This window comes from Taurulus bubalis, assembly GCF_910589615.1.
Source record: "Taurulus bubalis genome assembly, chromosome: 7".
Lineage (NCBI taxonomy): Eukaryota > Metazoa > Chordata > Actinopteri > Perciformes > Cottidae > Taurulus > Taurulus bubalis.
The window spans coordinates 24,088,232-24,110,394 of record NC_136595.1 but is presented as its reverse complement, the minus strand read 5'-3'; the positions used below and the strand labels follow the sequence as shown (position 1 = coordinate 24,110,394).

Below are 22,163 nucleotides of genomic sequence, written 5' to 3'. Positions count from 1 at the left end.
TTAACATGACTTCGTTACATGGCCTCAAGCACACTCATTCTTTTCCAGTTTAACTTTTGGTGCTAAAGATTGGAAAAGGAGAGCAAATGAGCCAAACACTGAAATGACTTGAGCAAATGGGGATAATATGAAATGTCCCCTTCCTCCAATTTTAATGACTTAATCATTGCATGGTTTTGCTAAATCCATACTTATGGCACATACTTGTTTAAAATTGCAGTTATGAAATAATTTTTTTTCTTTTTAGTTTTAAAGAGGTGAAATGAAGCTGTCTCTTTTGCTCCAAATACCACCTGTCTATCCCGACTGCTTACTCTTCTTTTCCAGAAGTCGTGCCGTTAAAACACTTCTGCAGAAGTAATAGGAAGTTCACTTCTTCCGAAAATGTGTTTACCTTTATTGTTTCCATAATATGCGAGAACTGTGCAGCAACCTTTAGTCACAAACATCCTACAGCGCTGGTGTGTGTGTGTGTGTGTGTGTGTGTGTGAGAGAGCTGGCAGCCATCAGTGACAAATGATCGGCACTAAAAGGAGTTCAGACTGATATATTTATGATTGTTTATGATTCTTACGTCACTGCTATTGCATTTGACCCGAGCGATATCCTGCTTTATTTCACAATTTCTTTCCCCAGCTCCCGATGTGGCCTGCGATACGAAAGACTGAGACCTTGAAAGTAATATCTTTCTGGGACTGCTGCTGAAGGCCAGACACTTGAGACATGAATCATTGTGGCAGAAAAAGGTGTGTTCATCTTTTAAGCATGTGAAACTAAACACGTGAGAAGAAAAACATGTTTTTCCGTCCAGCGGTCATAGTGCTGTTATCCTTTTTCTGCATCAAACTAATCATTTGCACAAATGTTGTATAAGAATTAATACGTTCATCTAACCACGCAAACGATATGTATACTCCTGCACCATGCGGCATGTTAGGTGTTATGGCTGCATGCTTGAGGAACAATGACTTGCACTTTCTCAATACTCCTTTTGAGGAGTGCTGCAGGAATGAGTCCTACAACCTGGAAATGGAAATGGGTGAGCATCTCCATTCTTCTAATTTCCTCGTCTTAAAGACGATGGGTTTGTGATATGTGGTTAAGCCCTGCTTCAGAGATTTAAATGTTATGTTCCACGACATCAAATATATCACGCGTCTCAAAAAAGGCAGTTGCTAACAAGTGCTTAAAAGAGACGACAAAACATCATCCCGATGAGCCGTTCCTTGCCATTAGCTTGGTGGTGGCCAGGTGAATGTGCCGTAGTTCGTTTAGAGCCCAACGTTGGCTTGTCAGATTGCGTTTACACTTAAAAAAAATCATAGAAGTGGTTGCAGAACAAAACACTTTAAGTATCATAAACGTTGCGAGACGCAGTAAACTTATCACTCCCTCCAGGAAATGCACGCCTTGTGGTTCTTATGGTACTGATGGATTATTTATTCTTCAACTCGCCTCTGTCAACATCACCGTCATCAATCCACCGCCGAACTGTTTAAAGATGTTTTAACATACAAAACAAGTTGGCGTTCACGATAAACAGTTTGCACGTAAATATGCGCGACGGACATTAAACATAACGAACATACCTCGCTGGCTGCACACTACTGAGAGGGAAATGGGTCCACTTGGAAAACAATAATACTTGAAATTAGCACTTTAACTTATGACTTTTAGCGGAGTAAAACCTCTACCTCTGCACATGTCTTTCTTCAGGAGCTTGTCACAACTAAATGCGTCCCAGCACAAACATAGGATGCAAATATGGTTCCTATCACATGTAAATAGAAAATCAATATACAAGAAACAAGTTGTACAAATTATATGTAAACAAGTCTATTAAATAATATCTATGGCAGTTAAAAAAACGGTTTGCCCCCTTTTTTTTTATAGTTTTGTTCGGTGTTTGGCTAACGGAACTGCACACACTACTGACTACTACTGCTCTATGACCAGGTGCAGTTATCCCATGCCTGTTTTATTGTGCATCAACCTGGTGTTTACATGCGTATTATCAAAGAAATACACTTGAAGCCCAAATAAACTCAGGGTCTGAGAGGGTATTCGGTGAGACGTGCACGTGAAAAACACGGTCGTTGGAGACACACCAGGCAGAGATCTGCACCTTTCTAGTGTCTTTATGCTTTTGTTAGTTGTCGTGCATAGAAGCCAAATGGTTAAGGTGTGTACCATCTAAACTAATCTTTGACACATGTCATATCTCTTTCTCGCTCCCCTCATTTCCTGCCAGTAGACTATCAACTATCCAGTAAAGACACGTTCTGCAGCAAAATGTGATCTAGACATCTTTTTTGAGAGGGAGAATTTAAACCAACAGAGGCTGCAACTTCGCTCCAAAGAGGTGACAATCATGCATTCGCCAGTGCGTTTTTTTTAAATGCATACTGTGAGGCCACACACACCTCAAAAAAGCCTCCTCGGCTGGGTAATGTGGGGAATGAGAAACGTACTGGAACCGTCATCCCAACACCTCGGGTATCCCATCATATCATCTGCTCAAATGTCTAGTTCACCATCTCCTCCAGTTCATTCCTTTTCTTATTTCTTTTTGAACACTTGTGCTGAATGGCCCCGATTTACCCAGCCACATGGAGTCAGAGCTAGGTCAGTAAACGGCAAGTGTGGCAGTAAAAAATAGCTGCTATTAAAGTAATACTTCACTCTCAATCACCATTTGTATATCAATTTCTCACCTGATGGCTTGAATTCTTGAAGAAAACTTCACAGGGAATGGAGAATCAAGAAACGGGGAAAATGTAAGTAAATAAGGGCCGCATTTAACAACATCAAACTATATTGAAACAACCGTGTAGAAACTCTCACAGAACTCGTGCAGAATAATCCAATTCTCATTTATTCAGTTGTATGTGCAGTGCTTTCCAAAAGCATTAAAATGTAAAACACTTACAGTCTCAGGCTTGCAGGCTATTCGTCCGATCAAGTCCTTTTAGTAGGAAAGCGAAGGTGCATGTGTTTGGGATAAATTCATCAAGACTTTTCTCCGCTCAGCGTGGACGCATGCGAGGGAAAAACAAAAGTTTTCTTCAAGGTAACACCGGGTGAGTAATTGAAGGTACCAATGTTCAGTTTATGGGGAAATATTCCTTAAGAGTGACTGAACTGTTGAGGTCATTATACTCAACTACTAAATCATAAAGAAAAAGGGCCCTTTAGTGTGTAACAGCGAAACCAACCCGAACAAAAACAAACTTGGAAATGTGTCCAGAAAACGTAATTGCTGCACAGCAATGAAATGACTCTGGTTGATGTAAGATAATAGTGTGTGTTTATTGTTGTGGCTTCGTCCTGCAGTCAAACAGGAGAAACCGATTGCACATTTGCAGTAGCGCGGGTGGTCTTTGTGAGAAAATGAGCCATGTCGTATTCTCACCAGAAAAACGCTGCATGAAAGGACATGTAGCCACACGGTGGTCATGCTGCTGCGCGCTGCATGAGTCTGTCAGCAATCATTAGATAACAAGTGCTCGTCTGTTTTCTCCATTCACAAATCTCCTTTAATGACAAACGCAGACTGTCTGACTCTTCTTCCACCCCAGGGAAGTCCACGCTAAAGATACACACTCTATTGTTCTCATCCTCTTTATCCACCTTCCCGTCTGGCCACTGTGTCCAAATACCTTCCTTTTGTGTCGTCCACACACACACACACACTGACTGCCAAACACCCAGAATACCAGTGTCCTTTTCCATCTGGTGGGATCAATCTACTCGAGGTTTCCTGTGTAAAAGTGGAGACTTGGAATTGGAAGCGTTGCCCCAATAAAAGGTGTCCCCACTGCTCTGCACGTATTTGCACAAACGGATAACGTACATACCTAAAATCCCCACATTGCAACACGCAGAGAATCTGTTTAAGACTGTGGTCTGATTCATATCTCCACTGAAATGACTAACATAATATGGTGGGAAGGTCTCCAATCTGAATGGAGTTTAATAACAAATCAAATCCGAGGAAACCATGTAAAAACAGATGCAAAATGACGTCTTGAGAAATTCACTTAAGCTCTCCAGAGAAGGCAGGAAGAGTTATGGCTCAGAGGTGAAGCTGAGCATCAAAGTGTTACCTGTCATCCCTTTTCCTCCGGGACCTGTCCTCCTTACAGTAATGATGACTTTTCAATTCTTCACTGCAAGGATACCAAAAAAGAAATCCCTGACGGCCGTGTCTAGAATGCATTATAAACCTACTTTATAATGCATATTTATCATATTTGGAAGTAGTGATTCACTATTAATGCTTCATAACAATGGTCATAATGCATTTTTTATTTTATTTTTTTGTTGTTTCATTTCTTATGTATCGAAATACGTGTTTTTTTGTTTTTGTTTTTTTTTAATTCAAGTATCGTTATGCTTCACAGTTGCTGGTCACAAACAGACATTTTGTATTTGTTCATATTAAAAATGTAATTTAACTGTATTGCATTGTAATCTGTTAAAATGTGATTAAGTCTCTATAAGTTGTCATTGTTTTAAGTAATTATTAAAACTATGCAAGAACAACACACTAATGTGTTATGATTATTATACTTAAAGAAAACAATGAGCTCTTATAATTAGTTGTATTATACTCACTGTTAGAGTAACTTATATTATAAATAGACTATAAAGTATTACACAACTATGGGAATTTGATTATTATATTCTAATAGACAGGTTTTATTATCATTATTATACAAGCACATTATGAGGCACAAGTGTTTATAATGCATTATAGACATGGGCTTCAAAGACGGTGGAACCAAAATGATTATTAATAATAGTCATGAATCTTGAGCTGAACAGACTCTATGGTGGATACTGACCCAAAATGACATTGTCCCACCAAACTAGTTCTAACTTCCACATCTGGCTCTTCGATCATTTCCCTCCGCTAACGGGAATGTCTAAATATCAGTTTACATTCCTATCCGTTACATCCGACCCCATAGCTTGCTCTCCATGAGAAAGGGCTGATGCATTAGTCTTCTGCTGCTGCTTCCAGACCCCGTTTGCACCACAGTGAAAGCCTATCCAGCCTCCCATCAAAGGTCTGCTTTTGTTTCCACTCTGTTTGACCGACACGTTCCTCTTCCAGAGGTGCTCCCTGTGGTCAGAGCCCTGGATCCATGGGCCCAGACAGACGGATGAGGAGACGCTGCAAACGTGTTCTGTGTGCAGGGGAGAGGCGCTGTTGTCACCCTCTGTTATATCTCTTGATTCCTGCAGGCCCTGAATGCCTCGGTCAGGCTTTACGTGGTGTAAACATAAAACAGACCGTTTTTTTTTTTTTTTTAAGTTGAGGAATCGGAGCTTCAGCGACTCTTTGAATTGTCACGTTTCATTCTGAAAGTTGAAAAGCTAAAATGCAAAAGTTATTGTAGTAATCGTGACATTGAAGCATCTGAAAAATACAAATCCTATCCTGAAGGGTTAAGACCCTGATCAGACTTTAATACGCTGCTTTTGCTCGTGTTTTTGCAGCACCACACTGAAAATAAAAATACATTCGGAGCGTAAAAGCTTTTTTTTTTTTCTAGTTATGCTGGCTAGCTGACATTACTAACCGTAGTTATCAACAGCTGGAGACAAATTAGTTTAGTTTTTATTTTAAACTGTACCATTTAACTATTAGGTAGCATACAGTTAATTCTGTAGTTACCAATCAACAATGAAATACAAAATAATAATTTAAAGACGCAGTACACTGCAAAACAAGAAGAAAATCACAGACTGTGGTCAGTGTGACTATCGCAGCTGAGCTCACTGTATCTCAGGCGGTTCGATCCCCGGCTCCTCTTGGTTGAAGTGTCCTTGAGGGAAACCTTGAACCCCAGGCGCTTCACAGCAGTCCACTGCTCCTAAGGATTAGGGTCAGTTAAAGGGAGAGGTCAGATGGTATGTATGTATATGAGCATTTAAATATAGTTTTAGTTTACGCTGGAGTTGTGTTTGACTGAATTTGAAAAATTACATATTAAATTTATTTGAACTTGACTTTTTAGAGAGAAAAAAAAAAAAAAAAAGCACACTAACTTTCAGAGAGCGGTGCTTACCGAAATGTCATTAATCTTGTGTCGAAGGGAAATCAGATCCTAACTTCAACTCTACATTAATATTTGGGAGCTAAAACAAGCCAACACACACAAACACGCTGTTTACTTTAGTAATCGCAAGTGAGTTTATACAGTTTCCTCATGTTTGACAGGCCCTCTTTTAAGGCCTGATGAATAGCACGACTTAAGACATGAAAGCTTTTAGCTACTGGTATCGTTTTACTCTTTAAAAAGAAAATGAGGCTTTATTGTTTTGATGGGAAAGCTTCACTCCCCAACAAAATGAAAAGTGGATAAAAGAAGAAAATTCCCATTCTCTCATTAATCCAGTGTAAAGCTGATACATCTAAATATGAATCCCATGTCTAAAGCGCATGGGCGCCATATGTTTTTTGGATTGAAATGGTTCAAGCTGAACAGAAAAACAGCCATAAAGTGGACATTATTGATGTCTTTGGAGGCTCCGTCAAAGGATTCGCCTCCTTTCACTCTCCTCTTTGCTCGCCATGTTACTTGAGTAGAGGCGAGAACTCCGCTGGTTCTCTTACGTATTTACATTTGGTTATTAACTGTCTGCTCGGTCAGAAATACCTGAAAACACATCGACCTAAACGGTGAGAAAATATGACTGAGCGCTGACACGACTACACATGCCAGCTGTGGTTTGTGAACAAAACTGCAGACAGGAAATGAAAGACGTTGGCTCTGACGCATGACGCGGGCAACGTATGAGTCGAGAACCAACGGCCTCGTGCCGCTGGAGCAGAGCGCCGGCTGGTGTGCTGGAGGTCTGACAAACGGCACAGAAGCTGAAGCAACATAAGATAACACAAAGGTTCAAATCACAAGATCTGATCTCCTGGAGCTGAAGGACCAACGTTTATCATCACAAGTTTTTACGGGGAAATGTGAGTCACCGTGTGTGTGTGTGTGTGTGTGTGCGTGTGTGTGCAGCACACAATGATATACACATAAGTGTTTTTTTGTTTTTTGCCATGGAGTTGAGATTCACAATAGCCCTATCTCGCACAAACATGGATATTTATATATTTATTCTAATATCAATACACGCACAGTGTAATCTTGTGCCATTTAAGTCCAACACAATGCAGGTTGTTATTGAAGATTTCACTCTATAGAGCTTTCGATTATTACTCTGCCCGGTCTCGGAAGGGAAATTAGTATTACAAAAAAAAGTCATTACAAATCTCCTCACCGTGCCGTTGCATTAGAGTGAAATGAGGTCCGGTAAAAGCTGTACTACACGTCTGCAGCTGACGCAATATAAATAAAGAGAGAAATTACATATTCTAACCCAAACTACAGTCTTTTCCGATACCCAAGTAAACCTTCGTTTATTTTGAAAAAGACGAGGTGTGCACGTGAGCAAAACAGAAGTTTTATTTTGAAAAATACAATTCATCTAACAAGTGGAACTGGATTTTATTGAAATCACAGGTGAATCCCATAATGCATTCTACTCTCTTGTCTCCAGGCATCAGCTGCTGCTGCTGCTGCTGCAGCATTACCTTCCTAGCTGTGAAAATATTGATAATGAATGCATGAATTATTATCTATGCAGGCTTAAAACATGTGGCCAAGTATTCTGTTACTGTTAAGGAGGCCTTGCTATTGAGTTATAAAGTCATTGTAATGAACCATCTTTTTTTTATATATATATATATATTAATTATTAGGTTCAACATCTTCATATGAATTAATTATTTCTTATGCATTCGCACAACAGTTCTCTCCGTCTTTAGAAAAGAGATTTCCATTACTTATTGAATCTCACCACATGGCTTCCTCTGCTCTGTAGTTTCCTGTAAACAACATCAAGATAGCAACAACGATGGCATCTCAACGTGGAACGTTTATTTGAAATGACTTTTCAAATCAAAACATCAATGCATTTTTTTTGTGTGTGCTGCCTGATCTAGTAATTGTCAGATTATTGGGGCTTTTATTTCTTGATTTAAGTATCCGGTGGAAAAATCCTGTTCATTCAAGTTTTCAGTCATTTTGATTGACAGTGCACAGTCCTCTGCACAGTCCTCCGAATGTGGTATTTGAATGACAGAAACTTTTCTTCTGAGTCAACATGCAGACGGAAAGATAATTATTGAATGCATGGCCCAGATTTGGCCTTTTTAAGTAAGCGCAGTAGTTCTTATGAAACCAGTAAAATGTTGGAAAATCCTAAATACTTCACCAAAACTCATAAATACTGACATTTAATTCGACTTTGTTTTCTTTTACACATCCTGCTTTCAAATTACACTCGGCGCAGTTAACAACTTGGCTTATGGTGTAATAATGAAACTGGAGAACAGTAATGTAGTAATAAAGTAAAGTTAATCTGGTTTTGTGAAAGCAGGATAAAATTGTCTGAGATAAAGCCCAACATCCTGGCATCAGAAAAAAGTGTTTTAAAGTCAATATATTGTTAAATAAATAATGACAAAAACATCCTCAGTTGGTGCTGGTACTTTATTCTATGATTTGAAGCCAGATAGAATATATATTTTTTTTTAATATTTGAATTGTGCTTGGCTCTAGATGCTGCTGTGTGGGAATGTGCACGCTTACTGGAAACACTCACACACAGTTTTTCTAATTTATTTTGGAGGTCATATTGCCTAATAAAAGCTGAAAAAATTATAGTCAATGAAAACTACAAGAACTGTTAAACATGAGTACTACAATAAGAAACAAGCATCTTTTTGTCGTTGCTTCAGTTTGTGTAGTTTTACCACATGTCTTGTGTCATGTTGCTCATATTGTACTATAAACAAATAAAAAGTAAATGAAGACAGCTGGGGGTCTACCAGCCCAGTTAAACTACATTGCATATGAATGAAACCACAATATGTAAATAATAACGCCTTTTCTTTTTCTAGTTTGTACGATGTCAACCCACGTTGTATAAAATGTGGCAAAGACTACGTATGATTGGTGGGAGGGGACTTTCAACCAGGAGGCCGGTGTTCGTGTCCCAAAGAGTTATTTTAGTGAAGTTTGTGTGTTTTCCATAGTTGCATTGCTTGCAGTCCGATTTTTTTTGTTGTTGCGACTAACGTGACGTCACACACAAGCCTAAAATTCGTTATCATGGCACATGAAATGTCATTCAAATGCTATTTATACACCATCAAAATGAGTCCAAAAACATGATGGAACCACCAAAGAAAAAGCATCAGGGGACAAAAGTGTTAGTTGATCATAAAGTTGAGTAAATCTTTGACTATATTTGCGCAAAAAAAGATTGTTCGTAAGACACGAGTCGGCTAATGTCAGGAGCGGCGTGGCCGTGGCTCTCCGGCTGTAAACCTCAGGCACCAGATGTGCTTTTTATTGTTGTCCCTTTACCCCATTCTCCTTAATAAACATGTAATTGACACTGTGATTGATGGTTTTCGTGGCTGTCATTAGATTCCCCCTTCCCTCGTTGCTGTGGCCCGATGGCGGAACCATCCCGGCCCCTCGGCCCCGTGGTCCCCATAAAAGCGACGGGCTTATCCGTGAAGGCATCGTTTCTCCCGAGCAAGTTCCTCTCTGCATCCCCTCCTGCGATTCCCATTACTGCCCTGGACTCCAGGAGCTCGAATCCCCCAAAAAACCTGTTCGCTCCTCCCCTCTCTCCTCCTGTTTGCTCCGCCCCCTTTCTCACAACACGTGAAATCTCTCTTGTCCATCATTCAAAAGCTGACGATTAAGGTTTGTGACGGAGATACGAGAGGGACATACTTGAGTCTAGACTGAGGGAGGGAGACGTCTGTGGTCAGTGAGCTTCATACTTGAGGCCTGACTACAGTGACGGGGAATGGCCGACATAGTCACCGCTACATCAAGTGAAATCTCTTCACATCTTTTCCTTTCCTTCTCATTGTGTCGCCGCTCACGTGTATTTAAGCTGAAATATCTCTGCAGAGCCCACGAGCTATGAACACACATATTTCAAAATACATTTTTCTAATAAAGAATGTATTATAGTGGGTCCAGAAAAAGCCTGACTTAAATATTCATTTTCTATAAAGCTGGTTTTACAGAATCTGCCGACTGATCTGATTTCCTCTCCAACAGAATCCTGATGACTTCTTCATCCTCTGGCAGCTCGGGGGTCACGTTTCACGTTTCACTTTCCACAAACCACACTTTCATACAAATGCTATTTTTACACACCGTCTCATGACGCGATAACGTCAGAATAATGTTACCTTCGGGGCTGCGTGACAGACATGGAGGCTCCTCTGAGAAAGCCACGGCTTTGAACCTCCAAATTGCGGACGCCGCCGCAAACGCATCAGCGGATGAGTTATGAGCAATAATATCACAGTTCACTACAGTGGTCTGAAAGCTGCTCAAGCCTGCAGCATTTGACTCAATTAGGAGTTAACCTGCGGTCAGGGGTATAATTAAGAGGTGGCTTTTCATTTGATGTCCAATTATGGAAACAGGGTTTGATATATTGGATAGATATTTGAGTCTTATAGTCACTTTATAGTAACCTCAGTCTGGACTTGAAAAATGAGTTAACGGATGGCCGCATATCCACGTTCATGTTTTTTTTTTTTCAGTCAGAAAATAGGAGTAACGTTTAGAAACAATATTTATCCGCCGCTGGCGGTTCACAACACAAAAGAAAAGGTTCTCTATCACGTGGGAGAGATTGGGGAAAGCTTGTGGTCGTGCCAAACAAATAGAAATCAAGAAAACAAAACTAGACCTAGCTCTCTACCTCTGGAAATAAACAAACAAAATGGCTTCTCTAGCTTCTCTACAAAAGATTGACCAAAACATATACAGAGGGAGCACCGACCAATAACCTAGTGCTTCTAGACACAAAGTACCTTCGTGTCTGCACCAGTGTACAGGATACCCCAAACTTACCTACTGCCCTCAACCTCTCACCACAAACCTTCCACCTAACCGTGTCAGTGTGCATTCAAGAACGAACAAACAAAAAACGCCCCGAACTCTTCCGACCTCCTCCTTTTTAAAAATGGCCGACCGTCACGCTGATTGGCCTTCACAAGTGGCAACCAATCAGCCAACAGGAACCTGTGGGGGGAAAACAAGAGGGGAGGGGAGAACACAACACTGACCCGTAACAGTGCATCAAAAAATAACGACTTTTTTTTTTTTTTTTTTTTTTTTTTTTTTTTTTTTGCAAAGACTCAACAAACCGGTACTGTGATTGGTGCAAAGTTTTTGCAACTAGAACAATCGAGCTCTAGACAGGAATGTCACATAACTCACTGACAAAAGAAGTGTGACTGTGTCGGATGATCTTATAAAGACATCCAACATGTTTAGCAACTGCTTAAGAAACTGAAGTGCGTCTGCATTATATACTGCACTCCAAATCACATCCATGTTCTTTGTTACTTTCAGTGCATATGCATTAAATTGGGACGTAATAGCATTGTCAAAACATGGCACCTTGAACTTCAACCCACTTGCTATTATGTTGGCAGTGCATTGTGGGTCAGAAGAGCCAGAGAAGCTGAAGTCTCACACACTGCAAAACTACAAAATAACAAAATACTGCTTAAGGACAAGCTGGTAAATTATGCATAGTGCTCTTGACATGCTACGTATTAGGACACACTAAATCTTTTTCTGGGTTTTCGCAGAAAAGTGGAGCGTTTCCTATTTCTTCACCGAGGTAAATGGGAAGCCATGTGTGCTCGGTGTGTTCACAGCACCTTTCAGTGCTCTAAGAATGTAATGTTCGGCGCCACTATCCGACTCATCACCTTGGCAAAAACATGTATTCAAGAAGTTGCCAAGATAACTGAGAACAGACAAGATATCTCAGGCTGTCAACAATGTTGTAAAAGGGTTGTTCATTTCTTGTGAATATCTTTTTAAATGTACTTATTAACACTAAAAGAAAGGGAACTACATGGAGGTTTCTTATATATTTATTTGTCTTACTGGTCCGGCCAACTTGAGCTCAAATTGGCTGCATGTGGAAAATGTAACTGTTGTTGTGGAGGTGACAAACGCCTTCAAAACCACATCATTTGCATAATGCAGAGCACAGAAACGCGTCATTCTCTTCCTGATAAAGACATGTACTTGAAGGCTGAAGTTGTCAGTGATGTGAGCCTCTTCTCAGTCGCTCAGCTGGACTCTTCTCTCACCATGTTGATCCACTGTGAGCTGCTAACGGTGCTACTTGTGCTGACGCTTGATGGCCGAGGTAAGTCTAGTAGGATTTTTGTACAGCTGTATGTAAGAGTGTATCTTCAACATCATGAAGACACTGTGGGACAAACTCTGTTTATGTCGATCATGGATAACATGAGTGGTCGTCAATGCTCGGTAAAGTGTTGGGATGTTCCCTCAGTAGCCACATTATTATGTTCACCTTCACAATCTATTGCAATACAAAAGCTCTGTCATGAAATCATTAAGTTCAGTCTTAGAAATGTGTAAATCCAATCATGTCTTTATTACTGATGGTGTTGTACTGGACTACAATACAAAGAGATGTGTTTCTAACACAACTACTTAAAAACACCTCCAATTTAATTAACACCTGCATGCCAATGTCAAAATGACCTGGCGTTATAAGAATAACTATAATTATATAGCACCTTTTTAAAGACGGAGTTCACTAAGTGCTTTGCAAAAGCAAGTCGACACAACAACTGGAAGCTCCACAGTGAGGCCTAAAGGAGAAGAAACTAAGGTCAAATTAAAGCGGTACAATCAATACGCTAAGAACAACTAATACATTAAAATGAAATGCTAACAATAATGAATTAAACCAGAAAAGCAGACGTAGCATCATGAACGCAGACTTTATGGCAGAACAGTTGGATTGCATTATTCTGTACAGGTGTACATAAAGTGTACCTCTGAGTGTATATAATATATATTTCAACAACAAAACAATTCCCCAGTTCATGCCGCTGAGATCATCGGCGGCCGCGTGGCTGCGGCGCACAGCCGGCCGTACATGGTGCTGTTGAACCTGCACATGGAGGACGGGCAGACCGAATACTGCGGCGGCTTCCTCCTGAATGAAGACTTTGTGATGACGGCAGCGCACTGCAAAGCCAGCAGGTCCGTTCAACACCCGCCTTCTTTTACCTGATGAGATGCATTGGGACCTCAATTTAAATGCACCAAGACATTATATTTGGCAGATGTTTTTCATAATGGCTAGAATAGTTGTGACACAAATTCAAGTCTTACTATTTCATATAAAGAAATGTATTCTTGCGTAACAAATAATTCCATTTAACTTTGCCATTGCAGGTCCACCACAGTCGTACTAGGACTGCACAATATCCAAGAAGGTAATGAAGAACCGCGAATATCTGTGGCACACGCATTTCCACACAAGGACTACAATGCAACCAATTACAGAAATGACATCATGCTTCTCCAGGTAAGACGATGTAAAAGCATCAATAAGCTCTCATCTAAACATACAGTATACATGCCACTGAAATCAAACTAGTCAGGGAATGTATTCGACAGCAGCTAATGTGAGTCTTTGAAGTGATATTTCAGCTTCATATGTGTATTTATATATATTTGTTTCCCTCCCTGTTTCTCAAGTTGAGCTCCAAGGCACATTTCACCAAACATGTGAGACCCATTGCTCTCGCAGACAAAAGTGATGTCGCTCTGCCAAAGTCATGTCTAGTGTCCGGCTGGGGAACAACTGCCGAGCAGAGAAAATATCTGTCTAACGTCCTCATGGAGGTCAACGTCACGCTCATTGACAGCAAGCGGTGTCCTGGAAAAAACCTGTACTGCTCCGAGGACAAGACGGGCCCGAGTAAAGTACGTTTTTATTGTGACGAAACACGGACAAACAAACGGTGGTCAACAATGATAATCGATTAAATCACTGCATTGTGTGTGTTTCCAGGGAGACTCCGGCGGCCCGCTGGTCTGCGGTGGGAAGGCGTACGGCGTGGTGTCCTCCACGTTCACACCCAAATCCGGAGGCCCGGAAATCCATTGTTTTGCCAAGATTCCTAACTTCAGAAGCTGGGTCCATTCGACCATGAAAACTGCGTTAAAAAGCTTCAATACACGTGATGGTTGATTGATCAAATCCCGGCATTTGAAGTCACTGTTGGCATAGGCAACTTACGCTGTTGCAATGAGAGTCAGACCAAAGTCTGGACTTCACTCGCTTTACACAGATTCATAATCTGTGTGCTTCACGTTGATGTTTGACACAATTTACGTTTTTGTTTGCTGGTCAACTCTGGACAATTTGATTACGTTTTTTCAAGGCCTTTAAAAAGAAATGTCGACTCAATGCTGTTTTAATAGATGCCATATATATTGATGTCACTGTATCCTCCCATTAAATACATTACTGCATGTTTGTGCATCTTCCTATTTGATCTGTATTTGTTTTCAAACAATAAACTGCTGCTTTCCCACCATGTTCTCTGTGTGTGTGTCTGTCTGAGCATGAACTGAATCAACACAAATGCAACACCGCCTCCTTGTGGACAAAGTGTGTTGATGCAGCAGGAAGAGCTTCACTGGCTAAAGTTACAGCTGGAGGTCTGAAGGTGATGCCGAGGAGTTGGGACGAGAACGTGTTTGTTTTATTGGCATCTTCCCTTTAAATTAAGCATATTAATGCTGCATCTCAGCTCACTTAAAACGCCATTTTGTTTTTAAAGCTCCACACCTACTTTTAAATAAACAGGCTTGCTGATTACCTGCAATATCAGGATATGATTATTTGTTATTTCACTTCCATTGTGCTGCAGTGTTGCTGGTCTTGTCCCGTGTCTTAAAATGTTCCTGTGCGACAGAAACAATGTCTGGTCAGTCAGATGCAAGTCCATGGCCCAAGGTCATCCCTAAACCCTCAAACCCTGAACCCTCAGGGACTTACTGACATCACCTGGTAGCTGGTTTAGTGTGAGAGGCTGTGAGGGCTTGAACCATGTCTACATGAAAAAATATTGTGTACAAGTGTGGGTATTTATTTTATACTTTTTATTCCCAGATTTGAACATCTTCCAGGCTCTTTCCTCTTTGTTTACCTTTTTTACATCTCCATTCTTCCATTGGTAACTGCGTGTTTAACGTCACATTGCAATGAATTGTGGGTAATTCTTATGGACTTACGGAAAGGGTTCATAAAGGGCTCAAAATGTCTAACAGAGAGCCCTCAAGCCCTCGATGATGTGGCAGTGGGTCAGCCCTAAACCCTCAAAGTCCTTAAGGGTGCAGATTGGGATTGGGCCCTTTTATCATTGTATGTGTCATCATATGAAAGGTCACAGGTTTGTTCAAATAGTCCCGTTTTAAAAAGCTGCTTTTGTGTTTTATCACACTTCACCGACAAAATATGGCCCAACTTAAGTCACCTCTTGTCTTCCATGTTCATACATTTAACTTCAGATCTGGCAATTATAATAACTTGCCCTGGTTGCTACCTGGTTGCTATGACCTGTGCATTGGCCCAAGTCTTCCTGAGTGAGAGCCAGTAGCCTTAGAGCCACAATGCACCACTCAACAAGTCTTTTAACACGTCTCTCCAGTCTAAGGTGATTCAGTACTTCCATAAGACGCTGAGGTGAATCAGCCATCCCCCAGAGAATGACAGAGGTAAGCAACGGTTGATATATGACTGCAGGCAGAGGAGGATGTGGTTAATGATAACCATCTGCACTTCCTGTACATTAGCCTCACATTTGCAAAAGAAAATAAAGGAACCATTTCAAGTCCGCCCGGCAGCATTGAGTGCATCAGGACCGCTACTCAGTGTCTGAATGGAGCTTGAGTAGACGAACTTAATCAGATACCGATCATTACGCTCTGGCCAATGTGGAGATGAAAAGAGTCCTCAGGCCACAGATTACCTGCCACACCTACAAGGGCCAAGCAATGCAGGTCGTCTCCCTCTAAACTCCTTCAGCCCATCCATCTGCATTACCACTAGTCCCAGAGAGCTCTTTAACATACGTGATGCATTAACATGCACGTTCTAGGGAAATCAGACCAGTACAATTGGCTTCTGCCTTTACAGACGTCAAACCCCTTCAACCCCAATCAGTCTCCCTTCATTCCACCTACAACCTCAGCATGCAGGTCTGGCTGACATTCCCACTTCTGATTTCCTCATATTCCATCTTAAAGTGGCTTTTGCACCAAAATTCATATCTGAGTCCTTCTGAACACATCACAACTGATGTACACTCCACACAAACCCACTGTGCTTCTCCCAAGGAGAGGGGTTTTGTCCCAGAGTCAAGTTTTTGGATTGTTTCATCAACATTTTGTTCTCTCTAGGTGAGGAATAACGCCAGCACTACGCTGCAGTCAGTATTTCCATATTTCCAGTTCACGCTATAATAACAGGCCTTTCATGCATTCACCTGCTACTCTAGTGAACTAATCCGCATGTTCAAATGTGACTGGTCTTCGTCAGATAAGGCCGTTAAGGCCCAGGATGCTTTTGGGCCTTTGAACATGTGTGTAAATATAAATATATAAAACGAGTAACCAGGGGAGATGTACCAATCTTCCACAACTCACAACAGAGGAAATGGTTTATGATATTCATCTAAGCTTCCTGTCGATAGAAGATAAACAGTTCAAGAGCATTTCAATCGGATGTGACTAAGTGACACCCAGATACACAAGAGCCGGAGTAAACTGGAATCCACCCCGACTTTGATTAAATAGTACCAATAATGGAATTGCACATCTTATTCAGGCCAAAGGAAGGTGATGCATTAAAGGCAAGGCAAGGCAAGTTTATTTGTAGAGCACATTTCAACAACAAGGCGATTCAAAGTGCTTCACATAAAACCATTAAAAGCATCAAAACATAATGCAGATTTAAAAACAGTTAAGAAAACATTAAAACAGTCAAAAAAACAACACTCTAAGCTATTTTTAGTATTACCTTAGCTAAGTCATAGATAGTATTTCAACACGATTCATTTTTTTTCTTTAAGCAATAAGCAATTATGTTGTCCAATAAAATGTAGTTATTTACTTTACCGGATCAACTTAATTTACTAGGGTTAGTCAAACCTAATTTATTTGCTGGATTAAATTAATTAATTTGAGTTGGTTCAACTTAATTGACTACTGTATTTTTTTACTAACGTAGAATTCATTTAGCCAACCCTATTAAGGTAAGTTGGACACAACCCTAGTAAATTAAGTTGATCATACTCAAGTATTTTAAGTTGGATCAACATAATTGCTTATTGATTAAAGAAAGCATTTTAATCGTGTGAAAATCCTTTCCATAATTTTATTAAAATAGTTGAAAGCGTCGTTTTTTTGAGTGTAGATAAATCAATAACAAAACAATAAACACTGGACCCTGGGCGTAGTTCTGACCCCATCGGTTGGGACGGAACAACGTGTTAAAAACGGGAAGACGATTTAAAAAGAAAAAAAGAAACGCCACCAAAGTGTGCAAGGGTTTTTTTTTTCCCCACAGGCCGAGGTTTCCTGTTCCAAAAGAAGCTGCTAGGAAATCGTGCTTCGATGAGTTACGACAGTTCCTGTTTCCGAGCCAAGTTTGCCGCTGTACTTTTGTTTACGCCCGACACCTAAAAGAAGGAAGGCTGCTTCATTCAGCTGTGAATGTGACGATAAACCCCGGATAGGAATTGGGCCTTTTGTTACTGTGGGTAACACAGCGAGTCAGGTGTGCGATGCTCATCCAAGGGCAAGGGAATAAATGTGTCCCGGGTCTGACTCCTCCCCCAACCAATTCCTCAATTAGGGCCAGTTTATAGAAGGCACCTGTTGGTTCCTGCTGACTCCCTTGGCTCCGGACCTGTCTGGTGGTGTTTGGTGCTACAGGTTTAAAGGTAAAGTGATCAGGCAACACAAGTTAGCTTGTTTTAGCTTTGGGCTGCCCGTATTGTGTGTTGAAATAAACAATTTACATATCCATTGTACGTCATTTTACCCTGCTAATACAGGATTATCTTATTTTATCTCATTTACATTTGTTTTGAGTGATCCTATATGTTAAGGCCTAAATACAAGAGGTGGGGAGTAGGGACACATCATTGGAGATTCCCCTGCTCCTGTTTTGTTTGAGTTGTAACTTTGCCAGCATTTTCAAACCAAATCTTTGACTTATTTTGTATTTGTTCCTTTTCTCTCAGTGAAGCAGAGCGCCATATTGCATGGAGGGTATAGCGCCTGTCGGGCGGTCCCTACACCTCTTGTATATGCAAGTGAAACACTGGGACGTGAATGTAGATCGACCCATTTTTGCTGTATCGGTAACAAGTCTGTGCATCAATTTTCAAAACAATATGCAAGTTTTTTAAACTCTTTCCTTGTTGTCCTCGCCACACTAGGAACAATGGCGTCCAGTGAAGATTCTTTAGTCTCTAAACATCTCTATCGATGTTTTAGTTGTGCCCTTTTTGGCGGCTGCTAGTCGGAAGCACCAAACGCCACCTTTTTATTTTCTGCTCTCGCAGCTTCCTGTTATGTTGCAACACATCTTTGTCACTTTATGTTGGTGACATCTGCAAAAAATGCTTTCCTGATTTTGGTCATGTGAGAAGTTTCCTGTGTCCTCAACTTTACCGTGATGCTCGTCACAATAGATTCAGGTTAGGTTAATAATAAATTTCATTTTTAAATGCACTTTTCTTTCAAAAGAAACTCAGAGTGCCACAGAGCCAATGTATAGTAAAACCAATTAAAACATAGTTAAAGCAACCCATAATAAAAACAAATTAAAATAAAAGAATTAATAGCTGACATGAATCAACACAAGGTAAACAAAATGTTCTGTTCATCTTAAGAGGGGGAGGGGCTTACAAACTGTGTGAAGCATTAAACACCACACAGATTAAAGATGCCCACCGCTCATAAAATGCTTCGGATGGGTTTAATGCAGAAGTCAGATTTCATGTGTGACTATTAAAAATGATAATGAATAAACTTTGGTGTGGAAAACTTTTTAGGTTTGTGTTCAGTACCCTATAAATAACCAGTTCTTTAGTGTGAGTTCACTGCTGGAATATGAATTGCATGGCGAGACTTTGTGCTTGTTCACTGGGAAAACTCATCAAGCTACTTTTCCTCCATGTTCTCCTCTCTGTAGATTATTAGTAAAGAGTCATATCCTGTGGAATTGAACAGAGGGCTGATATGAAATGATTTTATTTCAGGGCTGAGGTTCAGCAGCGTGGCCTCGTGAGCCTTTATGAGGTCCGTACATCCAAATCTGTTCTGCAGAATCCCAACAACGTATGTGAACAACTTTCTGGTGTGAAGTGTTTTATTGTGGCTCCCAGTTTAGTACTGGCTCCCAGTTTAGTACTGGCTCCCAGCAGCGTCTCCATCGCCGTTGGTAAGACGGGTTATCGTGCTGACGCAAACTGTGGCCGGTTTTGATCATTCAAGATTAATTTGGTTGATATAGTATATAATTAGCTCAGCGATCACATTTCACAAGACTTGTTTTTATGGGCTGTATTTTAATGACCTGGCAACATTATAATGTTTCCTTTGGTGCTGTGTGGCCTCTGATGGAGCCATGACACACATTGCAAAACAATAGTCCAGGATGTGTGGCTGACCAGAGGCATGAATGTAATACTACAGCGGTGGAAGAAGTACACAGAACGTTTGTAAAAGTTGCAATACTCTAGTGTGAAATGTGTTACTTGTATGTCCATCAGAATATAAGAAAAGTATTTATTCTGCAGACGGGCACATTTCTGAATGGTACTGAATGTATTATAATTGATGTATTATTGTATTAATATTGCTGCTGATGAAAATATATATATATATATATATATATATATATATATATATATATATATTGCTTTATTACTGGAGTATTAATCATAGCTGAGTCAAAGCAAATATTATGTGGTTTGAAGCCCCATCTTTTGCATATTCAAACTCGTAAAAAAAAAGCACTTCCTCTTCTTAATGACAGAGGGAAGCACTTAAAGACTGAAGATGTCGGTGACAGCAGCCTCTGCCTCTCAGTAGCTCAGCTGGTCTCACCATGTTGATCCACTGTGAGCTGCTGATCCTGATACTCGGGCTGACTCCTGCTAGCCGAGGTAAGTTTGGTTTCCATGGCATTAAATAATGTGTATAGCTGTATTATAGCATGCTATTAAGTGCATGAAGATGGATTTTTGGTCATGCATGCAATACATTGTTTTGGTTCAGTTCATGCAGGTGAAATCATCGGCGGTCGCGAGGCCGTGCCGCACAGCCGGCCGTACATGGCGCTGGTGGTGCAGCACACGCAGGACGGTGAAACCAAACACTGCGGCGGCTTCCTTCTGCAGGACGACTTTGTGATGACCGCCGCCCACTGCCAAGCCAGGTCAGTCCAACACCCGTCATCTGTTGTCTACTGGGAGTTCTGCATGGGGCCCCGTGTCAACAACAACAACCCAGTGTCCTGCATGGAGTCTGGCAAATACGCTTCTTGTCTGGGGTTGTCAATTAGGACGTAAATTCTTTAAAAAAAACACAACTTCTCTGCACTTTTGTCATTTCAGGTCCTACACCATCCTACTTGGACTTCACAGATACGAAAAACACGCTAAAATACAGCAGTTATCTGTGGAGAAAACATATGCACACGAAGGCTTCATTTCAAATGATTTAAAAAATGACATCATGCTTCTGAAGGTAAAAGAGAAAAACAAATGAAGATATGTGTAATTTGTTTCCCATGTAATTAGCAAATGCTCTATCATGCATCAATCAAGAGGAGCATTAACGTGTTACAGATTTATCTTCTTTTTTTAATGTTTTAATCTTTCTCTGTTTCTCAAGTTGAGCTCCAACGCAAATTTGACCAGCACTGTGCAACCCATTGCTCTCGCGGACAGATGTGATGTCGCTCTGCCAAAATCCTGTCTGGTCTCCGGCTGGGGAACATTTGACGCCACAAAATACTTGTCTCGCGTCCTCATGGAGGTCAACGTCACGCTGACGGAAAGCCAGCAGTGTGCCGAGGACAACATGTACTGCTCTGATGGGAAGACCGGGCCGGGTTCAGTACGTATTTATTGCGACGTAACATGGACAAACAAACGTTGGTCAACAACCATAATTGTGTGTGTGTGTGTGTGTGTGTGTGTGTGTGTGTGTGTGTGTGTGTTTCCAGGGAGACTCCGGGGGCCCACTGGTCTGTGAGGGAAAGGCATACGGTGTGACATCCGCCTCATGCAACTCATCTCGATATTATTTTACTAAGATTTCGGCCTACAGACGCTGGGTCGATTCCATCCTGGGTAACACCTCTGATAAATGTGACGATTGATCGATCGGCATCATTTTGTTGTTGTTGCAATAGAATTGCACAGCTGATGATTGAGATGCTAATATCACAACTTGCAGTGAGACTCTCTCTTAAAGTCTGGACTTCCTCGCTTTTCCATATATTTAGTGGCAATGTGCTTTACTTTGATGTTTAATACAAATTACACTTTTATTCGGCAGGTTGAGACAAATCACGGAAAATATATTTATGATTTGGTGCATTTAAGTGAAATGTTTAACTTTTTTTTAAGTTTTGTTCTCTGCTACTGGGACCTAAAACTGGACAACCACTTTTTTTTTGTGAATGACCTTTAGCTTATTCGAGGCAAATTTTAAAGTAATGACGTGTAGGTTTTTAATAAGAAATATCATGGCCCACACATTCAGTATGGAATAAAATCTTTAAAAAAGAAATGTATACTCACTGCCGTTTAATAGATGTAATATATTAAACGATCTATGTTCTGCTCGGACAACATTATATGCATTAAATACATAACTGCTTAGCGCGTCTTCTTTTTGCCTCGATCAGATGAGAACAGTGTGATTTGTACCATCTCTTGAAACAATAAAGCTTCTCATGTTCTCTCTGTACCTCTGTGCACTTGTCTGTTTGAGTGTGACTGGAATCAAGGTAAAAACAACAGCGCCTCCTTGTGAACAAAGTGTGTCGATGCAGCAGGAAGAGCTTCACAAGTCACAGCTGATGCTCTTCTCAGGTTGAGATTTATCTGAAGCATGCTTGAACCATACAAATAAACAAAAATACATCAGGAAAAAAAAAAAAATTAGACCTGT

General features: G+C 40.7%; 2 protein-coding genes across 2 annotated transcripts; both read left to right on the top strand.

Moving 5' to 3' along the window:
• Nucleotides 1-12,155: 12,155 nt before the first annotated feature.
• Nucleotides 12,156-14,492, top strand: LOC306738896 (granzyme B(G,H)-like; the record flags this gene model as incomplete). Its single annotated transcript, XM_079220824.1, has 5 exons — nt 12,156-12,285; nt 12,992-13,154; nt 13,350-13,390; nt 13,708-13,883; nt 13,972-14,492. The coding sequence occupies 5 exons, from the start codon at nt 12,156-12,158 to the stop codon at nt 14,149-14,151; spliced, it is 690 nt and encodes a 229-aa protein (XP_079076950.1). The 3' UTR covers nt 14,152-14,492.
• Nucleotides 14,493-20,088: 5,596 nt separating this feature from the next.
• On the top strand, nt 20,089-21,947 carry LOC306738895 (granzyme B-like; the record flags this gene model as incomplete). Its single annotated transcript, XM_079220823.1, has 5 exons — nt 20,089-20,146; nt 20,259-20,418; nt 20,597-20,729; nt 20,877-21,101; nt 21,211-21,947. 5 exons carry the CDS (start codon nt 20,089-20,091, stop codon nt 21,364-21,366), a joined length of 732 nt encoding a protein of 243 aa, XP_079076949.1. The 3' UTR covers nt 21,367-21,947.
• Between the last annotated feature and the right edge of the window lie 216 nt (nt 21,948-22,163).